Source organism: Amblyraja radiata, chromosome 2 (genome assembly GCF_010909765.2).
Source record: "Amblyraja radiata isolate CabotCenter1 chromosome 2, sAmbRad1.1.pri, whole genome shotgun sequence".
Classification (NCBI taxonomy): Eukaryota; Metazoa; Chordata; class Chondrichthyes; order Rajiformes; family Rajidae; genus Amblyraja; species Amblyraja radiata.
In genome coordinates, this window is record NC_045957.1 from 17,191,706 (window position 1) to 17,215,388 (window position 23,683).

The 23,683-nt window shown below is 43.4% G+C and overlaps 1 protein-coding gene across 2 annotated transcripts; it reads right to left on the reverse strand.

Annotated features, from left to right (window-relative positions):
- Positions 1-585: 585 nt before the first annotated feature.
- sdhaf3 (succinate dehydrogenase complex assembly factor 3) lies at positions 586-22,481 on the reverse strand. Of its 2 annotated transcripts, none has more exons than XM_033042252.1 (3): positions 22,357-22,481; positions 22,133-22,321; positions 586-1,008 (listed from the first exon to the last, which is right to left on the reverse strand). In XM_033042252.1, exons 2-3 carry the CDS (start codon positions 22,304-22,306, stop codon positions 811-813), a joined length of 372 nt encoding a protein of 123 aa, XP_032898143.1. In that variant the 5' UTR covers positions 22,307-22,321; positions 22,357-22,481; the 3' UTR covers positions 586-810. The 2 variants fall into 2 exon arrangements, with proteins under 2 accessions (XP_032898143.1, XP_032898149.1); XM_033042258.1 differs by having other exon boundaries at positions 22,133-22,329; positions 22,360-22,469.
- Between the last annotated feature and the right edge of the window lie 1,202 nt (positions 22,482-23,683).

A 23,683-nucleotide genomic window follows, 5' to 3' on the forward strand; every position in this document is an offset into this window, starting at 1 on the left:
GAGCTAATCCCATTTGCATGCACCTGCATATATCCCTCCAAATCTTTCTCAACCATGTACCTCTCCAAGTGTCTTTTGAATGTTGTAATATACTTGCCACTACTAGTAGCTTGTTTCTCCCTCTGTGTGAAGTTGCCCCTCAGCTTCCTTTTAAATCTTTCCCCCCTAACCCTAGCCCTAACCCATGACCTTTTAGATTCCCCTACCTTGGGAAAAAAAAACTATGGGTAGTCACCTTATCTGTGCCCCTCATGATTTTATAAATGTTTATGAAGTCACCCCTCAGCTTCTACACACCTGGGGGAAAAAATGATACAGCCTCTCATTATAACTCAAACCTTCCAGACCTGGTAACCTCCTTGTAAAGCTTTTCTCCCCACCCTTTCTAGTTTATTGACATTCTTCCTACAGTAGATTGACGAATCCCAAATGTGGCCTTATTAACATTCTGTACAGATGTAACACGACATCCCAACTCCTGTACTCAATACCATGAGCATTGACGGCTTCAATTGCCTCAAAAAATTGTCTGTGGAAAGATTTCTTCAACAAAAGTGTCATGATTTTGCCTGTTTTATACAAGAATTGTTTATATAATACCGATTTATTTTTTAGTTTTCTGAAATAAATGTTCCTAAATCCAGTGAAACTGTTTCTCTATTCACCTTTTGGAATAAAATGGGACCATAGTTAAACATTCAAACTAAAAATGCTTTAAATTTTATAGATCATTGTTTCTGATGACAGAACAAGAATTAACGATTCAGTTCTCTGGTTTCTTCAGTTTTTCTTGTTGTGGCAGTTGTTAAATTACTTCTTCCGATGAGGGTCATTTTCAGTAATTAACTGGTAATCAGGTTTTGTGGCTTCTTGCATCAGTTCATATAGTTGTCCAATTTGATCTTCATTAAACCTTTGCAATTCATTTGTTGTGAGATTGGCTCCATATCGAACCTTCTGCGTTATCTCCCTCTCCTTAATCTGTATCTGCAGTACATCTGCATATGCCTGAGCAAAGAAAAATCAGAGTGCTGATTAGGGATCATTAAACTGGAAAGTGCTCATTTGCCTCATTATCAATGATGCTTTAGCAAACAGGATAAGATTAAAGATGTTAACCAGACTACAACCGTAACAAAGACTATTGCCTCTAACAAGATTAATATTCATGACGACAGATGTACAGCAGAAACGGGCCCAGCATAATTTAACGACTCTATGCTGACCATGATGGTTATCAACGCTAATCCCATTTTCCCCATTAGGCCTGCATCCCTCTACTCCTTTCCTATCTAAGTCTCAGCCTAAAATGCTGCAATTATATTTACCTCTACCACTTGCTCTGACACATAATCAGCATATAACCATAACCTGAGAAAAATGTGCCCCTCAGATTTGAAGTCCTTCCCTATCACCTTCAACCTATCTCTAGTTTTAGATTGTTCCCGCCTAGTATAAAGACCTTGTGTCTCTCATAATTTTATATGACCCCAACACGGTCGTCGTTCAGTTTCCTACATTGCTATGGGAATAAACCCAGCTTATCCAATTTCTCACAATAAGTAAAATCCCCAATTCTAGACAACATCCTGTTGAACCACTTCTGCACTTTTTATAATGCTACCACATCCATCCTGTAGTGTGACAACCAGAACTGTACACAATACTACAAGCGCTGCCTGACTAATGTGTAGGAAGGAAGTACAGATGCTGGTGTACCCCAAAGATAGACACAAAGAGCTGGAGTGTCTCAGCAGATCAAGCGGCATCTCTGGAGAAAAGAGGTAGGTGACGTTTCGGGTTGAGACCCTTCTTCAGACTCCCTCAGAAGAAGGGTCTCGACACAAAATGTCACCCACTCCTTTTCTCCAGAGATGCTGCCTGACCCGCTGAGTTACTCCGTTTTTTTGTGGCTGTCTGACCAATGTTTTGTATTGCTGCAATGTAGCATTCAAAACTTCTATACTCAGTGTCTCATTAATTAAAAAAAAAATAATTATTTAATTTATTATACTTTAGGAGGGATACCTATTGGGAAAATATTTATTTGAAATGTGGTTCATATTCCTTCTTAGCTTAAACTGTATTTTTTAATTTGATCTATTTTAATAAACTATATCATGCACAGCTAATTTAAATTGTTTCTTTAATTGGCTGTACAGAAAGTTTTAGTTTAAAGTTGCATACGTAGTTGCTGAAAACTAGCTGAAATGACTGCAACGAGTACAGGTCCAAATGCAATGAATTAGGGGAGTTTTTTTCAGCTTTATTTCTATCCTGATTAAAATGTCATTCAAAAATATAACTTTTAATGTAAATGCAGATTTTTTTTCAGTAAACCTTATTCAAAATGGAAAGAAAATATTTTTTCTTTATTTAGTTATTCTTGAAGATTCTATTCAGACAATGGCACCAGATGAATGTAATTTAATCTGTAATAGTGTGTAAATTGAATCTGTGAACTGTGTGTAAAATTTCAGGCCTTTTAAGAAATTCCCACAGGTGAAGAATCATTACAGGGAATAGAACAAAAATTTCAAATATTAAAAAAAAACTAATTAGCTCTAATATAAAAAGTTTGTATTTTTTATTTCAAAAGCCTACTGAATTTTACTCATTGTAAATGTGACAAAATCCCCCTTTGAACATTGTATTATATCCCATTTATTTGCCTGTATGATACAGAATACATTTCTGGCAGAATTACATATTCATTCCTTCTTTCTGGAACATTTAAATGACTCATGAATCACTAACAAGGCACCCTGGATTGACTTATTTTGACATTTACACAAGTATATCATGCTTCAAAAATCTCACAATTACAAAGAAAGCATTCCCCTTCTGAGAAGCATCCATTAAGAAAATTTAATTTATAACCAGAAAATTAGAAATATACTAGCTTATTGGTTATAATTCATCTTTCTTCTCCCTACGAACTTGCACTAATTCAATGATGAGACACTTTGTAGTGTATTAACGAATTTACCAAAATTAAACCTCCTCAATTTTTTAGACAAGAGACCTGATGCTCAAGATAAGGAAGATGAGATCAAAAACAAGTGGCATTTCCCTTGGGCCTTGCCAAATTGAATGGTAGGACCCAATTATCATTTTTTTAAATCAATTTCCTGGCTATAGCCAGCCAAATTATTAGGCTGGCTCACAGAACAGTATGGGACAGGAACAAGCCTTTCGACCCATGATGTAGGTGCTGAACATGGTGTCATGTTAATCTCCTTTGCCTGCCTGTAATCCATATCCCTCCATTCCCTGCACATCCATGTGCCTATCATAACAGCCTTTTTAATGCCACCATATATCTGCCATTATCCCTGTCAGTGAGCTCCAGGCATTTCCCACTCTGCGTAGAAAAATAACTTGCCCCAAATATCTGTTTTACATTTTCCCTCTCTCACGTGAAAGCTATGCCCTCTTTGACATTTCCACCCTGGGAAAAAGATTCTAACTGTCCATCCTATCTATGCCTCTCATTATTTTATAGATTTCTATTAGGTCCCCTCAAGTTTTCTCTCAAACTCTGACGCTTCAGAAAAAAATCAATCATAGTGTGTCCAAGCTCTTCTTATATCTAATACCCTCTAATCCATGCAGCATTCTGGTAAACCTCTTCTGAGCCTTCTCCAAAGTCTCCACATTCTTCCAGTTAAAGGGTAGCCAGAACCGCACAATACATGAAATGCAGCCTAACCAATGTTTATAAAAATGTGACATCACTTCCTAACCCTTATACAATGCATTGTCCAATAAGGGCATGCATGCCAAACGCTCGCCATGGTGTCCAAATATTATAGGTGTTCACCTATTACCTGCCATGCTTTGTCCTGTCTCTCCTCTCTCCCAGCTTTCTTGTCCCCTGCCCTTACAATCAGTCTGAAGAAGGGTCCCGACCCAAAACGTCACCTATCCGTGTTCTCCAGAGATGCTGCCTGACCCACTGAGTTACTCCAGCATTTTATGTCCTTTCGTATCATACACCTTCTTTTCCATGCTATCTACTTGTGCTGCCAATCTCAGGGAGCTATAGTCTTGGGCCCCAATGTGCTGTTATGGCTCCACTCAGTGATTTATGGAATCAGAGTTTACAGCATAGCAACAGGTCAAATAAACAGTTTTTTAATTGTTTTAACATTTTTGCTTAAGCGGGTCAAACACATCTATTTATGGGTGTGAAATTCCCAGAACTGCTCTGTGCGAAGTTAGCTTTGGGTTGCGCTCACTGGGCTGAATCTTAATGAGCAAAAACATTGTGGTTTGAGTAGAAGGCTAAAACGGGAAATATGTGGCTGGCTTCCAGTTCACATTTGCCTTCAGCACGTCTGAAAGAGCAGTCTTTGGGAAAGGCGCCCTCTTAGCTTCCAGGTGTTAGTTGCTCAGAGCAATACTGGAACAACTTTTGCTTTGTAACTGGGCCACGGATTCCCAGACTACAAGAGATATGTCAATTAAGTTGGTAGAAGTCAGTTCAGGTTAAGATCCTGTTAAATATTCAATATTCACATATATTTTGGCTCCAGTTACAAGGATAGACAAGATGGAAGCAGTCACCTGAAATTGTAGAATTCAATGTTCATATCGTTGGGTTGTAGGCTATCCAAGTGGAATGTGTGTTGTTCATCTGTTTGCATGTGACCATCCCGGTTTAGGAATGTAAAGTGGAAGAACTACACCTTATATTCTGATTGGGTAGCCAATCACTTAAAGGCATAGAACATAGAATTCTCCAATTCCACATAATACCCTCCTTCTCAATAGACAATAGGTACAGGGGTAGGCCATTCGGCCCTTCGAGCCAGCAGCGCCATTCAATGTGATCATGGCTAATCATCCCCAATTCCTGTACCCCGTTCCTGCCTTCTCCCCATATCCCCCGACTCCACTATCTTTAAGAGCCCTATCTAGCTTTCTCTTGAAAGTATCCAGAGAACCGGCTTCCACCGCCCTCTGAGGCAGAGAATTCCACAGACTCACATCTCTCTGTGTGAAAACGTGTTTCCTCATCTCCGTTTTAAATGGCTTATCCCTTATTCTTAAACTGTGGCCCCTGGTTCTCGGCTCCCCCAACATCGGGAACATGTTTCCTGCCTTTAGCGGGTCCAAACCCTTAATAATCTTATATGTTTCAATAAGATGCCCTCTCATCCTTCTAAATTCCAGAGTATACAAGCCCAACCACTCCATTCTCTCAGCATATGACAGTCCCACCATCCCGGGAATTAACCTTGTGAACCTACACTGCACTCCCTCAATAGCAAGATTGTCCTTCCTCAAATTTGGAGACAAAAACTACACACAATACTACAGGTATGGTATCACTAGAGCTCTGTACAACTGCAGAAGGACCTCTTTGCTCCTATATTCGATTCGTCTTGTTACAAATGCCAACATGCCATTCGCTTTCTTCATTGCCTGCATGCTTACTTTCATTGACTGTTGAACAAGGACCCCCAGATCCCGTTGTACTTCCACTTTTCCCAACTTGACACCATTTAGATAATAATCTGCCTTCCTGTTTTTGCTACTAAAGTGGATAACCTCACATTTATCCACATTAAACTGCATCTGCCATGTATCTGCCCACGCACCCAACCTGTCCTAGTCACCCTGCATTCTCACAGCATCCTCCTCACAGTTCACACTGGCACCCAGCTTTGTGTCATCTGCAATTTGCTAATGTTACTTTGAATCCCTTCATCTAAATCATTGATGTATATTGTAAATAGCTGCGGTCCCAGCACCGAGCCTTGCGGTACCCCACTAGTCACTGCCTGCCATTCTGAAAGGGACCCGTTAATCTCTACTCTTTGCTTCCTGTCTGCCAACCAATTTTCCATCTGTATCAGCACTCTACCCCCAATACAATGTGCCCTAATGTTGCCCACTAATCTCCTATGTGGGACCTTATCAAATGGTTCCTGAAAGTCCAGGTACACTACATCCACTGGCTCTCCCTTTTCTATTTTCCTAGTTACATCCTCAAACAATTCTGGAAGATTAGTCAAGCATGATATCCCCTTCGTAAATCCATGCTGACTCGGATCGATCCTGTTACTGCTATTGTGCCGCTATTTCATCTTTTATGATTGTCCAGCATCTTCCCCACCACCGATGTCAGGCTAACTGGTCTATAATTCTCTATTTTCTATATCTCCCACCTTTCTTAAAAAGTGGGATAACATTAGCTACCCTCTAATCCACAGAAACTGACCCTGAATCTATAGAACATTGGAAAATGATCACCAATGCATCCACGATTTCTAGAGCCGCTTCCTTAAGCACCCTGGGATGCAGACCATCAGGCCGTGGGAATTTATCAGCCTTCAGTCCCATCAGTCTACCCAACACTATTTCCTGCCTAATGTGGATTTCCTTCAATTCCTCCGTCACCCCAGATCCTCTGGCCACTAGTATATCAGGAAGATTGTTTGTGCCCTCTTAAGACGGATCCAAAGTACCTGTTCTACTAGATTAGATATAATTTATTGCCACACAGCCAGGCTGGTGGAAATTTGGGTTGTCTGCAGCGATACAATAATAAAGAACACACAACCACAATAAAACTGTAACACAAACATCCACCACAGCATTCATCACTGTGGTGGAAGGCACAAAATTTGGCCAGTCCTCCTCCATTTCCCCCCCGTGGTCAGGACCAAAGTCCAGAGTCAGTCCAGGATCGGCTCTTCCTCACCAGAGACCGCGGCTTTAAGTTGTTGTAGGCCGCAGGCCGGCGGTCAAGATTTAAAGTCCCCGCCGCAGCCAGAAGCACCGTAGACTGCAGGGCCGGCGGTCGAAGCTCCCCTCCAGGGGTGATGGTAAGTCCATGCCGGACCCGCGGTTGAAGTCGGCCGCGGGCCGGCAGTGATGGTTTCTTCTTCCCCCGGGTCCCCAACGTGAGATCCCGGGCTGTAGACGCCGCACCAGCTGGAGCTCTGCAGACCGCGGCTTCAGGCTGCGACTTCAGGCTGCCGGCTGCCCCGGGTCAGCGAAACGGAGCGCTCCCCTCCAGCGAGGGCTCACCCGCTCCACGCCGAGAGTCCACGCTGCGCCCGCCGCTGAAGCCCCGGGCGCGTCTCCGGGAAAGGCCGCGTCGATCCTTGATGTTAGGCTACGGGGGAGGCGACCTGGAAAAACTCGCCTCTCCGTGGAGGAGGCGACCGAAGCGGTTTCCCCCACACCACCCCCCACATAAAACACACAAAGAAACATTAAATACAGACTTTAAAACATACCTAAGAAGCTTTTACTATCCTCCTTTATATTCTTGGCTAGCTTACCTTCGTACCAAATCTTTTCTCTCCGTATTGCCTTTTTAGTTATCTTCTGTTGCTCTTTAAACATTACCCAATCCACTTGCTTCCTGCTCATCTTTGCTACGTTGTACTTCTCATTTATTTTTATACTGTCCCTGACTTTCTTTGTCAGCCACGGTCGCCCCTTTACATTACAGAATTAAAATTAAGACCAGTTTCTACAAGCTGACCTCTCAGGGCTCAAAATTAGTGGTTGCCCGGGTGCCAATGGACACCCAAAGTGCCGGCGGGCAACCTAAATGCCGAGTCATTTTGCCCGGCTTGGCACTGTGGATACTGGTTTATACCAAAGTGAGACACAAAAAACTGGAGTGACTCAGCAGGTCAGGCAGCATCTCTGGAGAAATGGAACGTGACGTTTCGGGTCGGCAGCGATAACAGCTGTCGTACGGGGCAACGATACTCGGTGCGGGGTGACGGAGGGTCGGAGCGAATGATGGGCCCCGCACAGCGGCAGTGGCTTCACCTCGTCCTCCTCCCGCACCCTGCCCGCCCTGATCGCGGCAGCTGCTTGCCACTCCGCCAACAGCGATAACTGCTTTCAAAACAAACCCTCCCGCACGCCGAGGCCGGGAGGGAGGGAGGAAGGAAGGGGGAGGGTTCCCTTCCGCCGTCTGAAGCACCTGTACCGCTCGGCCCCGCACCTTCCTGTTGGCTAGCGGAGGAGGGGAGACATGTTGAGATCCCAAATGCCTCCCCCTTTGGCGGCGGCACTTGGCGGTGGACAGGGACCGCAGGGACAGGGTGGTGGGCCGAGGAACGCTGACCTTCCTTCCTCCCCACCTCCCCCCTCTCTCTCTCTCTCTCTTGTACGACCCCCCTCCACCCCCCCCATATCCTGAGACCCCTCCTCTCCATGCCGCACTGATCCCCATTCCCGCCTCTATTCAGTCCTCACTTACATCCGCTGTGCTCCCCTCGCCATGTATCCCCCCCATCTATTCATCCTGCACTGATCTCCCTATCCACCTCGCATTGATTCTCCTGCCACCCCCCATCCATCCTGTACTGATCCCCCCCATTCATCCCATACTGATCCCCCTCCATTTATTCTGCACCGATCCCCCCATCTATCCTGTAGTGAACTCCCCATTCATCTTTTACTGATACCCCCATTCATCCTGTACTGATCCCCTCATTCATCCTGTACTGATCCCCTCATTCATCCTGTACTGATCCCGCCATTCATCTTTTACTGAACCCCCATCCATCCTGTAGTGACCCCCCCATGCATCCTGTACTGATCCCCATCCATCCTGTAGCGATCCCCCCCATTCATCCGATACTGATCCCCCATCCATCTTGTAGTGATCTCCATTCATCCTGTAGTGAGCCCCCCCATTCATCCTGTAGTGATCCTCCCATTCATCCTGTAGTGGACCCCCCATTCATCCTGCACAGACCCTCCGATCCACACTGTACTGACCCTCCCCCCCATTCATCCTGTACTGACCCCCCCCCATTTAAGAATGGGGTGATCAGTCTAAAGAAGGGTCTCGACCCGAAACATTGCCTATTTCCTTCGCTCCACAGATGCTGCCTCACCCACTGAGTTTCTCCAGCATTTTTGTCTAGCCCCATTCATCCTGTACTGATCCCCCCCATCCATCCTGTACTGATCTTCCCCATCCATCCTGCACAGATCCCCCCCGTCCATCCCGTACTGATCTCCCCATTCAACCACACTGACATCCCCCGCGCTCTCCCCTCACAATTTTACCTACTCCAACCAACACACACTAATTCCCCTGCCTCAATCCATCCATTCGGCACCAATAGCCTTCTCAACCCCCCCCCCCCGCCTTCTATCCATCCCGCACTGATTCACTCACCCCCCTCCCCCCGACCCAATTGAGCTGGAAATGTCTTCAGAGTGAACATTGACTATGTTTGATATCTTAATGCAATCAAATGTGTTTTCATTCCCAATGTTATTATTTGTTTTAATCCATAAAGATGGATTAATTAAATTGTGAACACGTGAAACATTAAAACCACAGTGTTTGATTGTCACTGCTACCGTTGATAGGTTATTATAGAATTCATTTTAACAGCAAATCAATGCTCTTAATATGGAGCATCATTACATTAGTTATTTAATGAGCAACATTCACTGAAGAAGGGTTTCGGCCCGAAACGTCGCCAATTTCCTTCGCTCCATAGATGCTGCTGCACCCGCTGAGTTTCCCCAGCAATTTTGTGTACCTTCACAACTATACGTTGGATTTATCCAGGTTTTACTTCTACAGTCGGTCATATACATCACAAATTTCATCAGGAGATATTTCAGTTGAAATTTTTAATGTTAATTCTGAAGTTGGAATAATGGAAGCAGCGTTTATCAATTATTTTTTTTTTTTAATCTAGTGCGTACAAACTGAGTATCTTCATTGCTGTTCACAACACATACATCTAATCTGAATGTGGCGTTTTGACATCTTTGAACACATTACCAAAAGAACATTTGCTGCAGTTATGTCCTTTGGCCATCTCTCGTCAGCTAGTGTTATGTTTAACCTGTCAGATGGCTATAGTCGGTTTAAACAGCTATTATCATAAAATTCCTTTAGAAATGTCCTTGCAACCTGTATATTTTGTTGTGGATAAATTATGTGGGAATCGAGATGTTTCTGTATCAAAAGCAATAACGACCCATGCTTTGGCCATGTCATGATAATTTTCGGTCCTTCACAGAAAAAATGCTTGCATCAATCTGTAGTATGCATGGTTAAGCATATATGTTACCATGGTCCAGGATTTATTGACACAGGTTGATCAAAGGCTGAATAATCCGACCACATTTTTGTTTGGAAGTGGAAAGAACTAATAGAAATTGCATTCATTGCAATGTGTAAAAAGAGTTGAGATACTGTATTATAATTTTGCTGCATGTCATTGTAGTATATGTCATGTCTTGATTGGTGAATATGTTTGTGACTTTATTTGAAGCAGAAATACTATGTGAATGTTTCATTGGGCATAATTCCGACTGGTAACTACGCACTTCGTCCGAGCACATTATCGCATGCGTCATGCAAGCCATCTTAAATGACCACCTAAACTGTCATTTGGCAACCTAAAAAGTTGCCTAGGTTGCCCGGCTGGCAACAGGGATAAAAAGTTAAGTGAGAGTCCTGCCTCTGTTGAAATGTGTATATCTATATCTATATCTATAGCGATGTCTGCAGTCGAATTGTCCAAACACAATGTGTATTAAATATTACACAATCATATACAATCTGAGTGAGGCACCATTTCACATGGAATGCAGTCGAAGAAGAGAGGATGTTAGACATAATAAGAATGTTATATGAAACCACAAAATGATTAAATCAGCAAACAAGATTCGCAAGGCAGGCACTCCATTTCAAGAAAGGGAAGTGAGGATCTAGAATTTCAGTTATAATTAGAGATGGTTGTTAAACTTAAATGATGTCCCAAAAATTCATAATAGATTTTAGAAAGGAAATGGATAGATATTTGTAAAAACATCCAAAGGTGGAGAATTGACAAATGGAGCAGTGCCTAATTTATGCTGTAATATGATTTCCTTGGATGAAAAATGTGCAGAAACTGATTATTTTGATCGTGTTTGATTAATGGATTGCAGATATTTGCAGCACTGGAGAAAAGCTGGCTGAAATTATACGTATTTTGAAACCTACAATCCTCAGACTGTTCATGACTCAGTTTTCTGATATATTATTGGGTTTTGTGGCAATCCAACAGACACACGCTGAAGACCCAAATGGTCAGTGACTGAATAGATTACAACAGAGGTTAAAAGCATGCGAATTCAGAATATGCTTTACACAAATGGAATGACTGTGAACAGGTATGTAGATAAAAAGGATTTGAAGGGATATGGACCAAAAACAGACAAATGGGATAAACATAGATAGGCATCTTGGTCAGCATGAAAAAGTTGTCTGAAGAAGGTTCTCGACCTGAAACGTCACCCATTCCTTCTCGCCAAAGATGCTGCTTGTCCCGCTGAGTTACTCCAGCATTTTGTGTCTACCTTCGATTTAAACCAGCATCTGCAGTTCTTTCCTACACATGGAGAGGTTGTGCTGTATGCCCCTTTCCATGCTCTAGAACTATGAAGCTATGAACTTGGCCAGCTTTGTTGCAGTTTTGGACAGATTCCCAACCCCAAATCTGTCATTAAGCTCCAGACTTTTGGCATGTGCACCAAGTTTGGAGTTCAACCTGGGCAGCTTATCACTGGATGTTCTGTTCAGAGCTGCTGGTCACAGCCAGCAAGACCCGTTTGAGACATTAGGGGTGATTTAGACAGTTTATGAAATGCAAATTTAAATGTCTCCCTTTCAGACTACCTGAGGAAATACTGGAGTTCACTCATTCTACATCTCACACTACAGCTAACAACCACCTAAAAAAAAAAGAAACAAATGTCACTACAATGTCAAATCGATCAGAATGGATTAAACATCCAGGGAATGGTTTCAGGCATGACACATCACTGATTTACAACCAACCCTTCATACCAAGCTGCTAGTTACTTAGCTATCCAATTTAGAAACATAACAATACATCATCCAGCACGATTTTAATTTTTCAAGATTTTTCAGTTCTTAATTTATAGAAAATGGAGCTCCAGCAGATATATTGTGGTGCTAAATGAGCTTGACAGGATTTAGTCTACAGATTGAATCAAGTCTAAAAAAATTGAACTCAAATACCTAAATCCTACGCACAGAAAATATTATATGCAGTTCAAAGAGTTCAAGTATTTTCTAATTTTAAAAGTAGTGGTAGGTAGTCTGGCTGGGTTCCCACTGCTCATCTGTAATTCCGTATTGATCTGGAGGTTAGAGAAAGGACACTGTCGTCACTTGGGGACTTGTACTACTTACAGCCATAATTAATCAAAAACAAAAACAAATCACAGGGGCGGAGGCTTGTCACAGAATTACACTTGCACAATGCAAACTGTTAATTCTTTTTATATATATATATATATTCCATAACCCGACAGAGTTCATAAATATTGAAAATACCAGAGTTTCTTTACATTTGAAATTCTGCCAATTACTGATAATTTCTCTTCGTACTTCTTGTGAGCCAAGAAAGGTAGGAAAACTTTTAATTAGCCTTGGTGAACTAATCTCTTCACCTTATTCATTCTCCAAGCATTCATTCTCCAAGCTCAGTCGCGACCTCCTTCAAGCACCTACTCCAACACTTTAATGTTGGCTCTTAGAGTCAGTCATACAACGTGGAAACAGGCCCTTCAGCCCACTTGCCAACGCCGACCCACATGTCACATCTACACTAATCCAACCTGCCTTAGTTTCACCAATATACATTTAAACCTATAATAATAACTAGACCAAGGGGGAGCCATTGGGTCCCTTCCCCTCAACACGCGGTTGCGGGGGGTGGGGGGGGGGCCTGCGGTGTCACACACACTAACTACCCCCCACACACACAGAGGGGGAGGGAGGGGGGGAAGGGAGGTGGAGGGGGGAGAGGGGGAGGGGAGGCAGAGGGGGGGAGGGAGAGAGGGGGGGGGAGAGAGAGGAGGGGGGAGTGGGGCAGAGTGGAGGGAGGGCAGAGGGGTGGAGAGGGAAAGGGGGAGAGAGGGGGGAAGGGGGAGAGAGGGGGGAAGGGGGAGAGAGGGGGGAAGGGGGAGAGAGGGGGGGAGGGGGAGAGAGGGGGGAAGGGGGAGAGAGGGGGGAAGGGGAGAGAGGGGGGAAGGGGGAGAGAGGAGGGAGGGAGAGAGGGGGAGAGGGGGAAGGGAGGGGGGAGGGGAAGAGGGGATAAATGTCCTTCAGGAGAGAGGGATAAATGTCCTTCATTTATTTTTCCCTCTCCTGCCTTTAACATAGGCATTGAAGTTATACTGCATAATGCTACACAATGTTTCTGCCATCTTAGATGCTTAGGTTCTCATTATGCCAAATCTACACACACCATGATGTTACCGTAACAGATATTTGAAATATCTGAGCAAGATAGAGTAAAAATTGAATCGAAGTGGAAAGCAAACAAAACGTATTTGTGTTCTCCAAAGGTTTGGTTCAGTGCAGGATTAGTATCACCAAACTAAACACTAGCCCAGCATTTCAGTGCAGTACTGAAGAACTCAACTGGACTGGCCATCCATCAGGATGTACATCTGCTGGCCTGCCATTCGCTCCTCAACCAAGACAATCAAAATAAACTTAATTGGTTATTTTCTAAGTTGTATGTGTTGAATTCTGCCACCTGCAGACTAATTGCTGCATTTATTTACTCTGTAATGTGAAACTGATTCATGTTCATACAATACACCCAAGATATTAAGAGAATTATGTAAATAATGGACACAGTTGCCTTCATCCCATTTTATTTGAGGCAAGTGATCTTTCTTATTTTGAAACTAAAACATCTATTTGAAAATAACCAAGAAGTCCAATATTGCAGGAAATTTTGTATTTTTAAAATAGTGGAATATCTTAAATCTTCAGAGATTTCAGCCGGTCAGTGATCAGTGCCTCGGCAATGGAGGTGCCAGTGTCTTGTTTTAACAGCCAACAATATATTCATTTTGTCATAAGCCAGTCTGAAAGATTGAGATGAAATATGTGAATAGTCAATATGAGTCCTGATTAATATTTCTGGAAATGAGAGGATGAATTAAGTAGCGGCTGATAATAATGTTGCCATTGATAGAATACGCCACTTAAGGAAGTACTCATTAACTTTGATATAACCTCCATCCAGCAATTACCTTCCATTTCTTTTAATTTAGTGTACTGTATTTGTTTGGTTAAGATGTAATCTCCATTGGAGAAATCAAACACTAATTGGGCATTGCTTTGCAGAACACCTGTGTTCAAACCAAAGAGGCAACTCTGAACTTCCACTTTAATTCTTCATCAAACTCCTACTCTGACATCAGTCCATGCATCATTATGACAAAGCCCAATGCTAGACTGAAAACAGCACCTCACCTTCCACCTTGGCACTTAGCAGCCTTTATGGACTCAATATCAAAATAGACTATTTTAGCCAAAACGCTCCTGCTGTTTCTATCAAAATGGGCTAATTCTGTTGTAGGTTGCCTTAATATTCAGTTAGGCTTTTCTCTCTCCATTAATGTTGATTGCTTCATCGCAGCTTTTACATGTTCCTTTGTTTCTGTTTTCTTTCTCTAACTTCCCATATTAACCTACCAACCAGATGGTTTCAAGTGTATAACCATGGCAACCCTAGCCTCACGCGACTTACCCATCTTTCCCCTATTTTCTCTACATCTTTGAACTAATTTATTTTCTCTCCCATCCAATTCTGACAAACGATCTTCAGCCTGTAACATGTTACTCTTTTGACAGATACTGCCTGACCTGCTGAATATTTCCAGATTTTCTGCTTATATTTCCCAAAGTGACTTCCACATGGTTATTTGACTGGAGCAAATATCTTGCTGCAGTTTTAGGCCTGCTTCATCATTACTCACCAATTTTTATATAATCTGATAAATTGCTAAAATCCAGGTTGGTTACACTGAACATCAAATATCTTCGTTAATTCAAAGTAAATCGAGTTGTTGTGCCATGACCTTTTAAAAAAAATCTATAATTGTCCTTCCTTGATTAATCTGTGCCTTTCTAAACAAAGACAATTATTAATCTGTAGAATTTTCAAGTAGGTTTCCTTCCATTGAGGTTAGGGCAACTAGACTGTAATTACTTGGTCTGCTCTAATTTTTTTTAAAATAATAGGGCAGCATTAGTACTTATCCGGTTTTGGGCACTATACTTGAAGTCAGAGAAGATTGAGGATGTGGGATCAGACCCACGTGCATTTCCTCCCCAAATTCGTCTAACAGTGTGGAATACAATTCATCCAGGCCTGACAATTTATAAATTTCAAAAGATGCTAAATTTGATCTGTTTATCCCATCCAACCTGAAACTCTGATCTTCAACTACTTTGTCCCAATTGTTCCTCTCTTTTCTATTAAAACCAAATTCCATGTTGTTCCACAGCAATATCCTTAATCTCTAATCAAGTTCCAATTTTTTTTAATTCTTTTTGCTTGATATTGTCATAAAATTTGATAATGCCATGAATATATGCAGTAATAATTGTGTCAGATTAATGAGTATTTACGGTATTTATAAAACATTTGCATTTTTCTTGATTTTACTTTACAATTTATTTTCATGTCATATACTAATTTCCTATTTACTTTCACCCCTGCACCTTCTATAGTTTCCAGGTGCTCTTTAACATTGAGGAGTCACTTAATTTGATAGCTCTGTCATTCCTTCCTTGGAACATATTTTGTGAGCCCTCATTTGTTATTCCCTCCTCCATGCCTTCCCTTACAAAGATAATCCTTCTTGCAGTAGAGGAATTGAGAGCACTTGTGGTAAAGTAAATTGGAGAAGGCTATTTGGCCCTTCAAGCTGCTCCACTGTTCATCATGATCAGGACTAATCTTCAAAACTGATCATCCACTTCAAGGCAATTTTCCAGCAGTATTCCATTACCCATGATTTCTTTAACGTTCAGAAATCTGTCAATCTCCATTTTGAATGAACATAATGACAAAGCTTCTATGGCCCATTCTTAGTCACTTGTGTTATTTCAGCTGCTGTCTCTGTTGTCGTTCGCCTGACTGAGGTCAGTTGACAGGGCTCACCATGGGGAGGTCCTCAATGACCCCATGCGGATCATCAATAGACACTAGGTGCAGGAGTAGGCCATTTGGCCCTTCGAGCCAGCTCCGCCATTCAATGTGATCATGGCTGATCATCCCCAATCAGTACTCGGTTCCTGCCTGTTCCCCATATCCTGTTCCCCATATCCCAGAGCCCTATCTAGCTCTTTCTTGAAAGCATCCAGAGAACCTGCCTCCACTGCCCTCTGAGGCAGATAATTCCACAGACTCACCACTCTCTGTGAGAAAAAATGTTTCCTCATCTCCATTCTAAATGGCTTACCCCTTATTCTTAAACTGTGGCCCCTGGTTCTGGACTCCCCCAACATCGGGAACATGTTTCCTGCCTCTAGTGTGTCCAAGCCCTTAACAATCTTATATGTTTCAATGAGATCTCCTCTCATCCTTCTAAACTCCAGAGTGTACAAGCCCACTGCTCCATTCTCTCAGCATATGACAGTCCCGCCATCCCGGGAATTAACCTTGTAAGCTTACGCTGCACTCCCTTAATCACCAGCTGCCTACGCCCTACTCCAACGGAACTTCTGCCGGTGCTTGCAGGTATCGCACCTGCCAAGCTTCACAGAGAGTACTTCACTCATAGGCTGGTGTGCAAGGCCCCATCGGACGCCAAACATTCTCTGCACCACCTCGCCCAAGACTCACAGCAACTGGGACCTCAACGTCTGTCATCTCGTCGCCCCTTCTTCCGTCACGCAGCGACCCTCTGTGGCTCCGGTTTCAACACACTAGGAGCATGCAGAACCAGCTGAGAACAGACTTTGCGACCTCCGCAATTCACTGTTGCACCGAACACCACAGCCCCACCCGGCTCGGACCTGCCCCGCAATGAGTGGGCGCCCTGAACCAGCTCCGTACAGGGGTCGGCCAGTTCAACGCCACCATGCATCACTGGGGCTGCGTTCATCAGCAGCCTGCGTGTGTGGAGCAAACCAGCAAACAGCGCAGCATGTCATTTTCGACTGCGCTGTCCTCCGCCCACCTGGTGGAGGGGTAGACCTCACGGCCCTCGACAACAGCACATTGAACTGGCTAAAGCGCCTGGAGGGCGTTACAAAACCTCTGCTGCCTCAAACGCAAGAAGATGAAGTCACGTGTTTGAACAAAAATATGAAAAAGTGTGGAATACATTTAATTCTGAAAGCATCACGTTTAGTACTGTATATATGATTCATATTTTTTTTCAAGTGACTCATATCAAGTGAAATGTTTATGTTACACTGACAATGTGTAGGGTCAGAGGTCAAACATGACTGGTCACGTGTGTGACCTCACAGAAGCATTTCTTTCATAACTCAGTTTTATCTTACAAATTCTGAATTTTAAAAAGCTAGAATGTTCATATCTTTAGCAGACATGCATTACAGTTCTGTAGGTAGGAAAATAGCAATGAATAAGATTAATCTCTGACAATAATTTTTTAATGTATTGCTTTGTGTGATGCCATCTGGACACATGTGTGACATTTTGGTTCACTTTCCAAAGAATGGTCCCTATGTGTGTCCAGGACAAAGAATTTAATTGGTACAGTTTTCCGAGTGGAGAAATGTCTCACCTTTCTCACCTTTTCTGAAAATGTGCTTCTGGTCCTACAACCTCCTCAGTCCGAGGAAACATCTTCCTTGCACAGACAAGTACTATAAAAAAGTGCGGAGGTTTCATGAGATCTCTCATCCTTCTTAACAAAGAATACAGTTCCAGTCTACTCAATCTGCCTTCTCTGCCGGCTCTGACCTTCCTTCCATCGAGGGGATTTATCGCAGTCGCTGCCTCAAAAAGGTTGGCAGTATCATCAAAGACCCACACCATCCTGGCCACACACTCATCTCCCTGCTACCTTCAGGTAGAAGGTACAGGAGCCTGAAGACTGCAACAACCAGGTTCAGGAATAGCTACTTCCCCACAGCCATCAGGCTATTAAACCTGGCTCGGACAAAACTCTGATTATTAATAACCATTTTCTGTTATTTGGCAGTTTATTTATTCATGTGTGTATATATTTATATCATGGTTTATGGACACACTTATCTGTTTTGTAGTAAATGCCTACTATGTTCTGTGTGCTGAAGCAAAGCAAGAATTTCATACAGGGACACATGACAATAAACTCACTTGAACTTGAACTCATACAGCAAACCCTTCATTCTTGAAACAGTCCATTGTTAGATTTCCTCAATGGCAAGTTTATACAATTGTACAAAATATTTCAGGTATGGTCCCTCCAAACCATTCACAAATACAGTAAATCTCCTCTAATCGAACCTTCACATTATAAATGCCAACATGCTATTTACACTCCTATTAATTTGCTGTATATGAATGCTAGCTATCAATGATTTGTGTACAAGCACAGCTGGGTCCTTCTGTAGACACAAAGGATTGTGAAGGCTGAAAGCCTGAGCAATAAATAATCAGCTGGGAGATCTCAGTGGATCAGACACCATCTGTGGAGACAGCCCCTGGTTACTTCCACATATCACATCTTATTCTCTGTTGTTATTCCCGCCCCTTTCCCCTACCTGACCCTATCCACCATTTTACCCCCCTCTCCTTGGAGTCACCAATCGTGTGCCAGCTCTTGCTCCAACTCCTCCCCCCCCCCCACATTTTCTCCCTCACTCTTTCATATCAGAGGGAAGGTCTTGACCCAAAGCGTCGTCTGTCCATTCCCCTTTACAGATGCTGCATGACTTGCCAAGTTTCTCCAGCAGATTGTTTTTTTGCACATCAATGTTATCCAACTTCTAATCACCAAACGTGATATCCAGTCAAATAAATTACTATACATCATTACAACCAAGCTGTCCACAGTGTACAGTCCCAGAGTGCCCCAATTTTCCATGTAATACTGTTTATCACGTGCCATGTTCTAGCTACTCTGTCAGGAAGCCATATCTACTTGAAGCTTCTTTACATCTTTCTTTCTTACTCACAGTCCCATGTAGTTCTGCAATCTTCAGAACACTTAAAAAGATGATGTTTGGTTGCATCAGGCAAATTGTTGATATATAATGTATACAGCCAAGACTCAAGCACTGATGACTCTCATAATCCTCTACTCAGACTACCAATACACGAGGATATGATTTTACTTTCTGATCAATCATCATTTCCCAATCAATCTCTTTACAATATCCCCAATTTTACATGCTCTAAATTTATTAGCCATCTTTTTATATAGTACCTTATCAAACGCCGTTCGGAATTGCACACACACGGCAACCCCTATTAATTCTTATCCATTTTATCAATCACATTCTCAAAGAATTCTGATAGATTACTCAGCCATAATTTTCTCACAAAATATCTGTGTATTCTACTGCTCACTGCTCAATCCTACTATTCTTTTCACGGTGTTCTGTTTTTACATCCTTCATAAACGGTTTCAGCATTTCCTGCCACTGACATTAGACAAACAGATTGGTGGTTCCCCGTTATCCCACTCTCTCTCCTTTCTTGAGTAGTGAGGTAACATTTACTCCCCTCTAATCAATAAGAACAATTCCAAAATCGTGGAAGATGATGATATGAATATCACTGTCTCCAAAGGCACTGAATGCATATTGCTAAGCTACAGATCATTGCCTTCTTGAGACTTATCAGACTTCAAATGAAGTCATAGCGCCATCCTATGGAAAAACTGTAAAATACAACTGCAAATTGCAGCAAGACCTTCCTCGTATTACAGGGAAATTGTGAGTAGCATTCAATTAAATATAATTCTAAGTCTGGGTAATGCCAATATCTGCATAGTGCAATAGATGTTTTCATGCACTCCCAAAGAAGATTTGAAGTAATTAAAATTCATCACCATTAGATCATGAGTCATCAGCAGCAAAAACAACACACAATGGGCAGAACTAAGACACACCATAAGTGGTAGATCAACATTCTACTGTCCCATTACTTCAAATCATGAATTTTGGTGAACAATTAAATAACATGTGTGAAGAACATGCACATCCTCAATCATGGTAGTTTAGCATTTTAAATGCAAAAGATAAGCGAAGCACCTGCAACTAAGTTTGTCCAGAAGAGCCCATTTAATTATGTTTCTTGGTGCCTGACATGATCCCAACGTTTACATAAGAGATGCAGAAAGCCTTGCGCCATAGATTTTAATGAAAAAGAATAGCTGCTTGAGAAAATGGAAGAGACCAAAGTAGCAAATTTTAATGATTAATTTTCAGATATTTCCTGACTCATTAATTTTTAAAACGCTTTCTGAGATTGATTTTAATTGCATGAAAATTCACACTTGTTTAAACGAGTTAAAAAAGTAGTACGTTTAAAATACTTATGAATGTTTTAATTTTTTTTAACTCTTAGTAGTTCAGCCTGAGCCTACTCTCAGATTTATTTAAACATTCATAAGTATTTTAAACGTACTACTTTTTTAACTCGTTTAAACAAGTGTGAATTTTCATGCAATTAAAATCAATCTCAGAAAGCGTTTTAAAAATTAATGAGTCATAGGAAATATCTGTGAAAATTAATCATTAAAATTTGCTACTTGGGTCTCTTCCATTTTCTCAAGCAGCTATTCTTTTTCATTAAAATCTATGGCGCAAGGCTTTCTGCATCTCTTATGTAAACGTTGGGATCATGTCAGGCACCAAGAAACGTAATTAAATGGGCTCTTCTGGACAAACTTAGTTGCAGGTGCTTCGATCTTATCTGCCGCCAGCACCACCATCACCGACAGCACCAGCAACTCCAGCGAGTGCCCAGCCTGCCCATGGCAGGCAGGAGCCCGTCCGCAGACTCGCTCCCCAACCAGGACGACTCCAGCAGCAGCGGCTCGTCGGTAGCGCTATATTTAGGACCCATAGCGTTGCAGCCGACAGCTCTTTGTTTAAATTCCCACGCGTTAAGCTAACAGCGCTCTGCTTAAACCTTTGCACGCAAAACCGGCAGCGCAGTGTATTACCTTTACACGCCAAGTCTGCGGCTGATAGCGTCTTGTTCCCAAGGGAGGGGGGGGGGCTTGTTAGAATGAAGTCCCCTGCCATTGGTTATAGTTTGAATTTGGGCGTAGCGCAATAGGCAGGATTTACCGGCGGCTATTTCAAAACCTGATTTCTTACCTGTATAAAAGGCAGGCGCCAGTAAGCCAGAAGTTAGTTCAAGTTTATGTATGAGAGGGGTTTAACGATGGGCTGAGTCGCGATCAGCGCCGCGGATGGAGACAGAGAGAGAGAAGTGTGCTGCTGTAAAACGAGACAAGTATTGTTTTTGTCCTCTTTTACTAATAAAACTGATTTGCAACTAAACAGACGAGTGAGCCTTTTTCTGTTCTACTAGTCAGATCCTTGAACCTGTTCCCTTGTAACAATTGGCATAGTCGGCAGGATCTGACAAATAGAATAGAAAATGTTTCGTAAAAATAAATAGCAAACGAGATGGCGTTGGTGCAGGCCAAGCAACCCCGCAACAAGCAGCAGCCGCTCATCGCCTTGGCCATCAACCGACAAAACTTCAGCAATGTGGGAGTGAAACTGGTGAAAGAATCAAGAGACTTAAAGGTCACATATCCTTTGTGAATTCATGTTGTCCAGCCCGACGGGGACCACAGTTGATCTGTACAGGAAGCAACTACGAAACAGCGGAGGGGGAGGAGAGAGGGGGAGGAGAGAGGGGGGTGAGAGAGGGGGGGGGAGAGAGAGGGGGGGAAGAGAGAGGGGGGGGGAGAGAGGGGGGGTGAGAGAGGGGGGGAGAGAGAGGGGGGTGAGAGAGGGGGGGTGAGAGAGGGGGGGAGAGAGAGGGGGGGGGAGAGAGAGGGGGGGGAGGGGTTCGGCAGTTTTTAACGGGCCCGCTACGCTGGAAACAATGGTAAGCGCTTACCTGCAGTTCATCGCGTGTACTCCAGTTGGCGTAGCGTGGCAACAGTACAGGTCACGGGTCGTGACCTCGACTGCCATGCAACCTCTCTATTGTTTTTGGCCTCTCTTGTCAATAAAATTGTGATGCAACTAAACAGACTACAGCGCCTTTTTTTGTTGTTCTACTTGTCAGACCCTTGAACCTATGCCCTTGTTACAGGCAGGCATACAATCAGCAAAATTGATCAGGGCAGTGAAACTAGTCAGAGAACTGGGTACCTGCCACTCCTCCATGAAACGCGCCGTTTCCGACGCTTCGGCTGTCTTGCTCTTTCTGAACTCGTCCTTGACGTAGCGGTCGCCCAGGCCGCGCAGGTCGCCGGGCAGCCGGCGGTGGAGGCGCAGCAGCCGCTTGTACAGCGCGCGGACACCGGCCACGTGGACACCGGCCATGTGTCAACCGTCACCGTCACCCCCTGGTCAACCGTCACCCCCACGCCACCCACAGCCAACCGTCACACACGGACAACGGCTGTTCCGCCGCTTCGGCCCCTCCGCCGCCTGCCTTGTGCGATCTGTCTGCCGAGGTGCAACGCCAATAACCTTCCGACTGCTTCGTCGTTTGTTCTCGGGATTCATTGCAAAGATCCTACCAATCCACACTTGCTGCAAAGGCAAGCCGCCGCACGTTGACACACGGGACGCTCGGTAAAGATTTTGTTTTCCCCCCCGGTTAATTAATGTTTTTGTTACCCCTGATGCCGCGGTTTTGCTGCTGTGGCCGTTGTTAACGATGCACCAAGGTCACGGTGACAAAGCCAATGCCGGCCGTTGCCATGGAGGCAGCGTCTCACACGGGAGGCCGGTCGGATGTTTAAACCTGCGGCTGATAGAAGAATCACATTTTCTTCTAAAAAATAAACTTTATAAAATATAAAACCTTATAAAATAAAAAATATACACAAAACAAGAACTATGCAAAAAATCTTCCGGCATTCTCAGCGGCTATACATATATTAATTTGCCTTGTATGGTGATGGTGTCCACAGAACTATCAGAATACCAGGCACCTTTGCCATTTTATGTGGGTTCCTGGGGTAATATCCCTCCACTCGTTTGAGAGGCGTCTCCACAGACCATGCCCAGCAATGTGCAGCAGCGGAAGGATCCTAGACAGTGGTCCTCCCCCACAGAGCCCTGGCATGACTGTAACAAGCTTCAGTGCGTCCCTTAGCATGTACACCTGTAGTCTGGAATGGACCAGTCAGCGGCATTCCTTGAAGGACATCTCGCTCTGCTCGAAGATCAACAAGTATCGCGCAGACCAAAGAGCGTCTTTCACCGAGTAGATAACCTTCCAGCACCACTTGATGGCCATCTCCGAATATATCCCTGGGAACAGTTGGTAAATCAGAGAGTCCTCTGTTACAGAGCAGGAATGTGGTTCTGATTTTGGATGATCAGCCATTATTACATTGAATGGCGGTGCTGGCTCGAAGGGCCGAAAGACTTACTCCTGCACGTATTATCTATGTTCAGGATAAAAGGACCTTTGCATCAATCTCCAGACTCTTCGCAAATCCACATTCTGTGAAGAGGTGGGCAACTGCCTCCTCTCCATCGCAGCCATCCCGAGGACAGCGTGTACTGGTAGTAAGATTCCAATGGTGCAGGAAGGATCTGACTTCTTCCCTCACCACCAAGTGATGTCTTGGTGCTTGTTGGTGAGCTTTGGTGATGATATATTTCACAAGACAAGCTGGGCAGTCCACTCAGGGAACTACACCATAGGATCCATAGAGTCCTTTTCCTGCAGTGCCAAAAGGATAT

Bases quoted from the DNA above. Each gene is read 5' to 3' on its own strand.
- sdhaf3 (XM_033042252.1), bottom strand. From the start codon at position 22,306: ATGGCCGGTGTCCACGTGGCCGGTGTCCGCGCGCTGTACAAGCGGCTG. The intron at 1,009-22,132 runs GTACCCAGTTCT...TTCTTTGCTCAG, and splicing joins GTTTCATGGAGGAGTGGCAG to GCATATGCAGATGTACTGCA.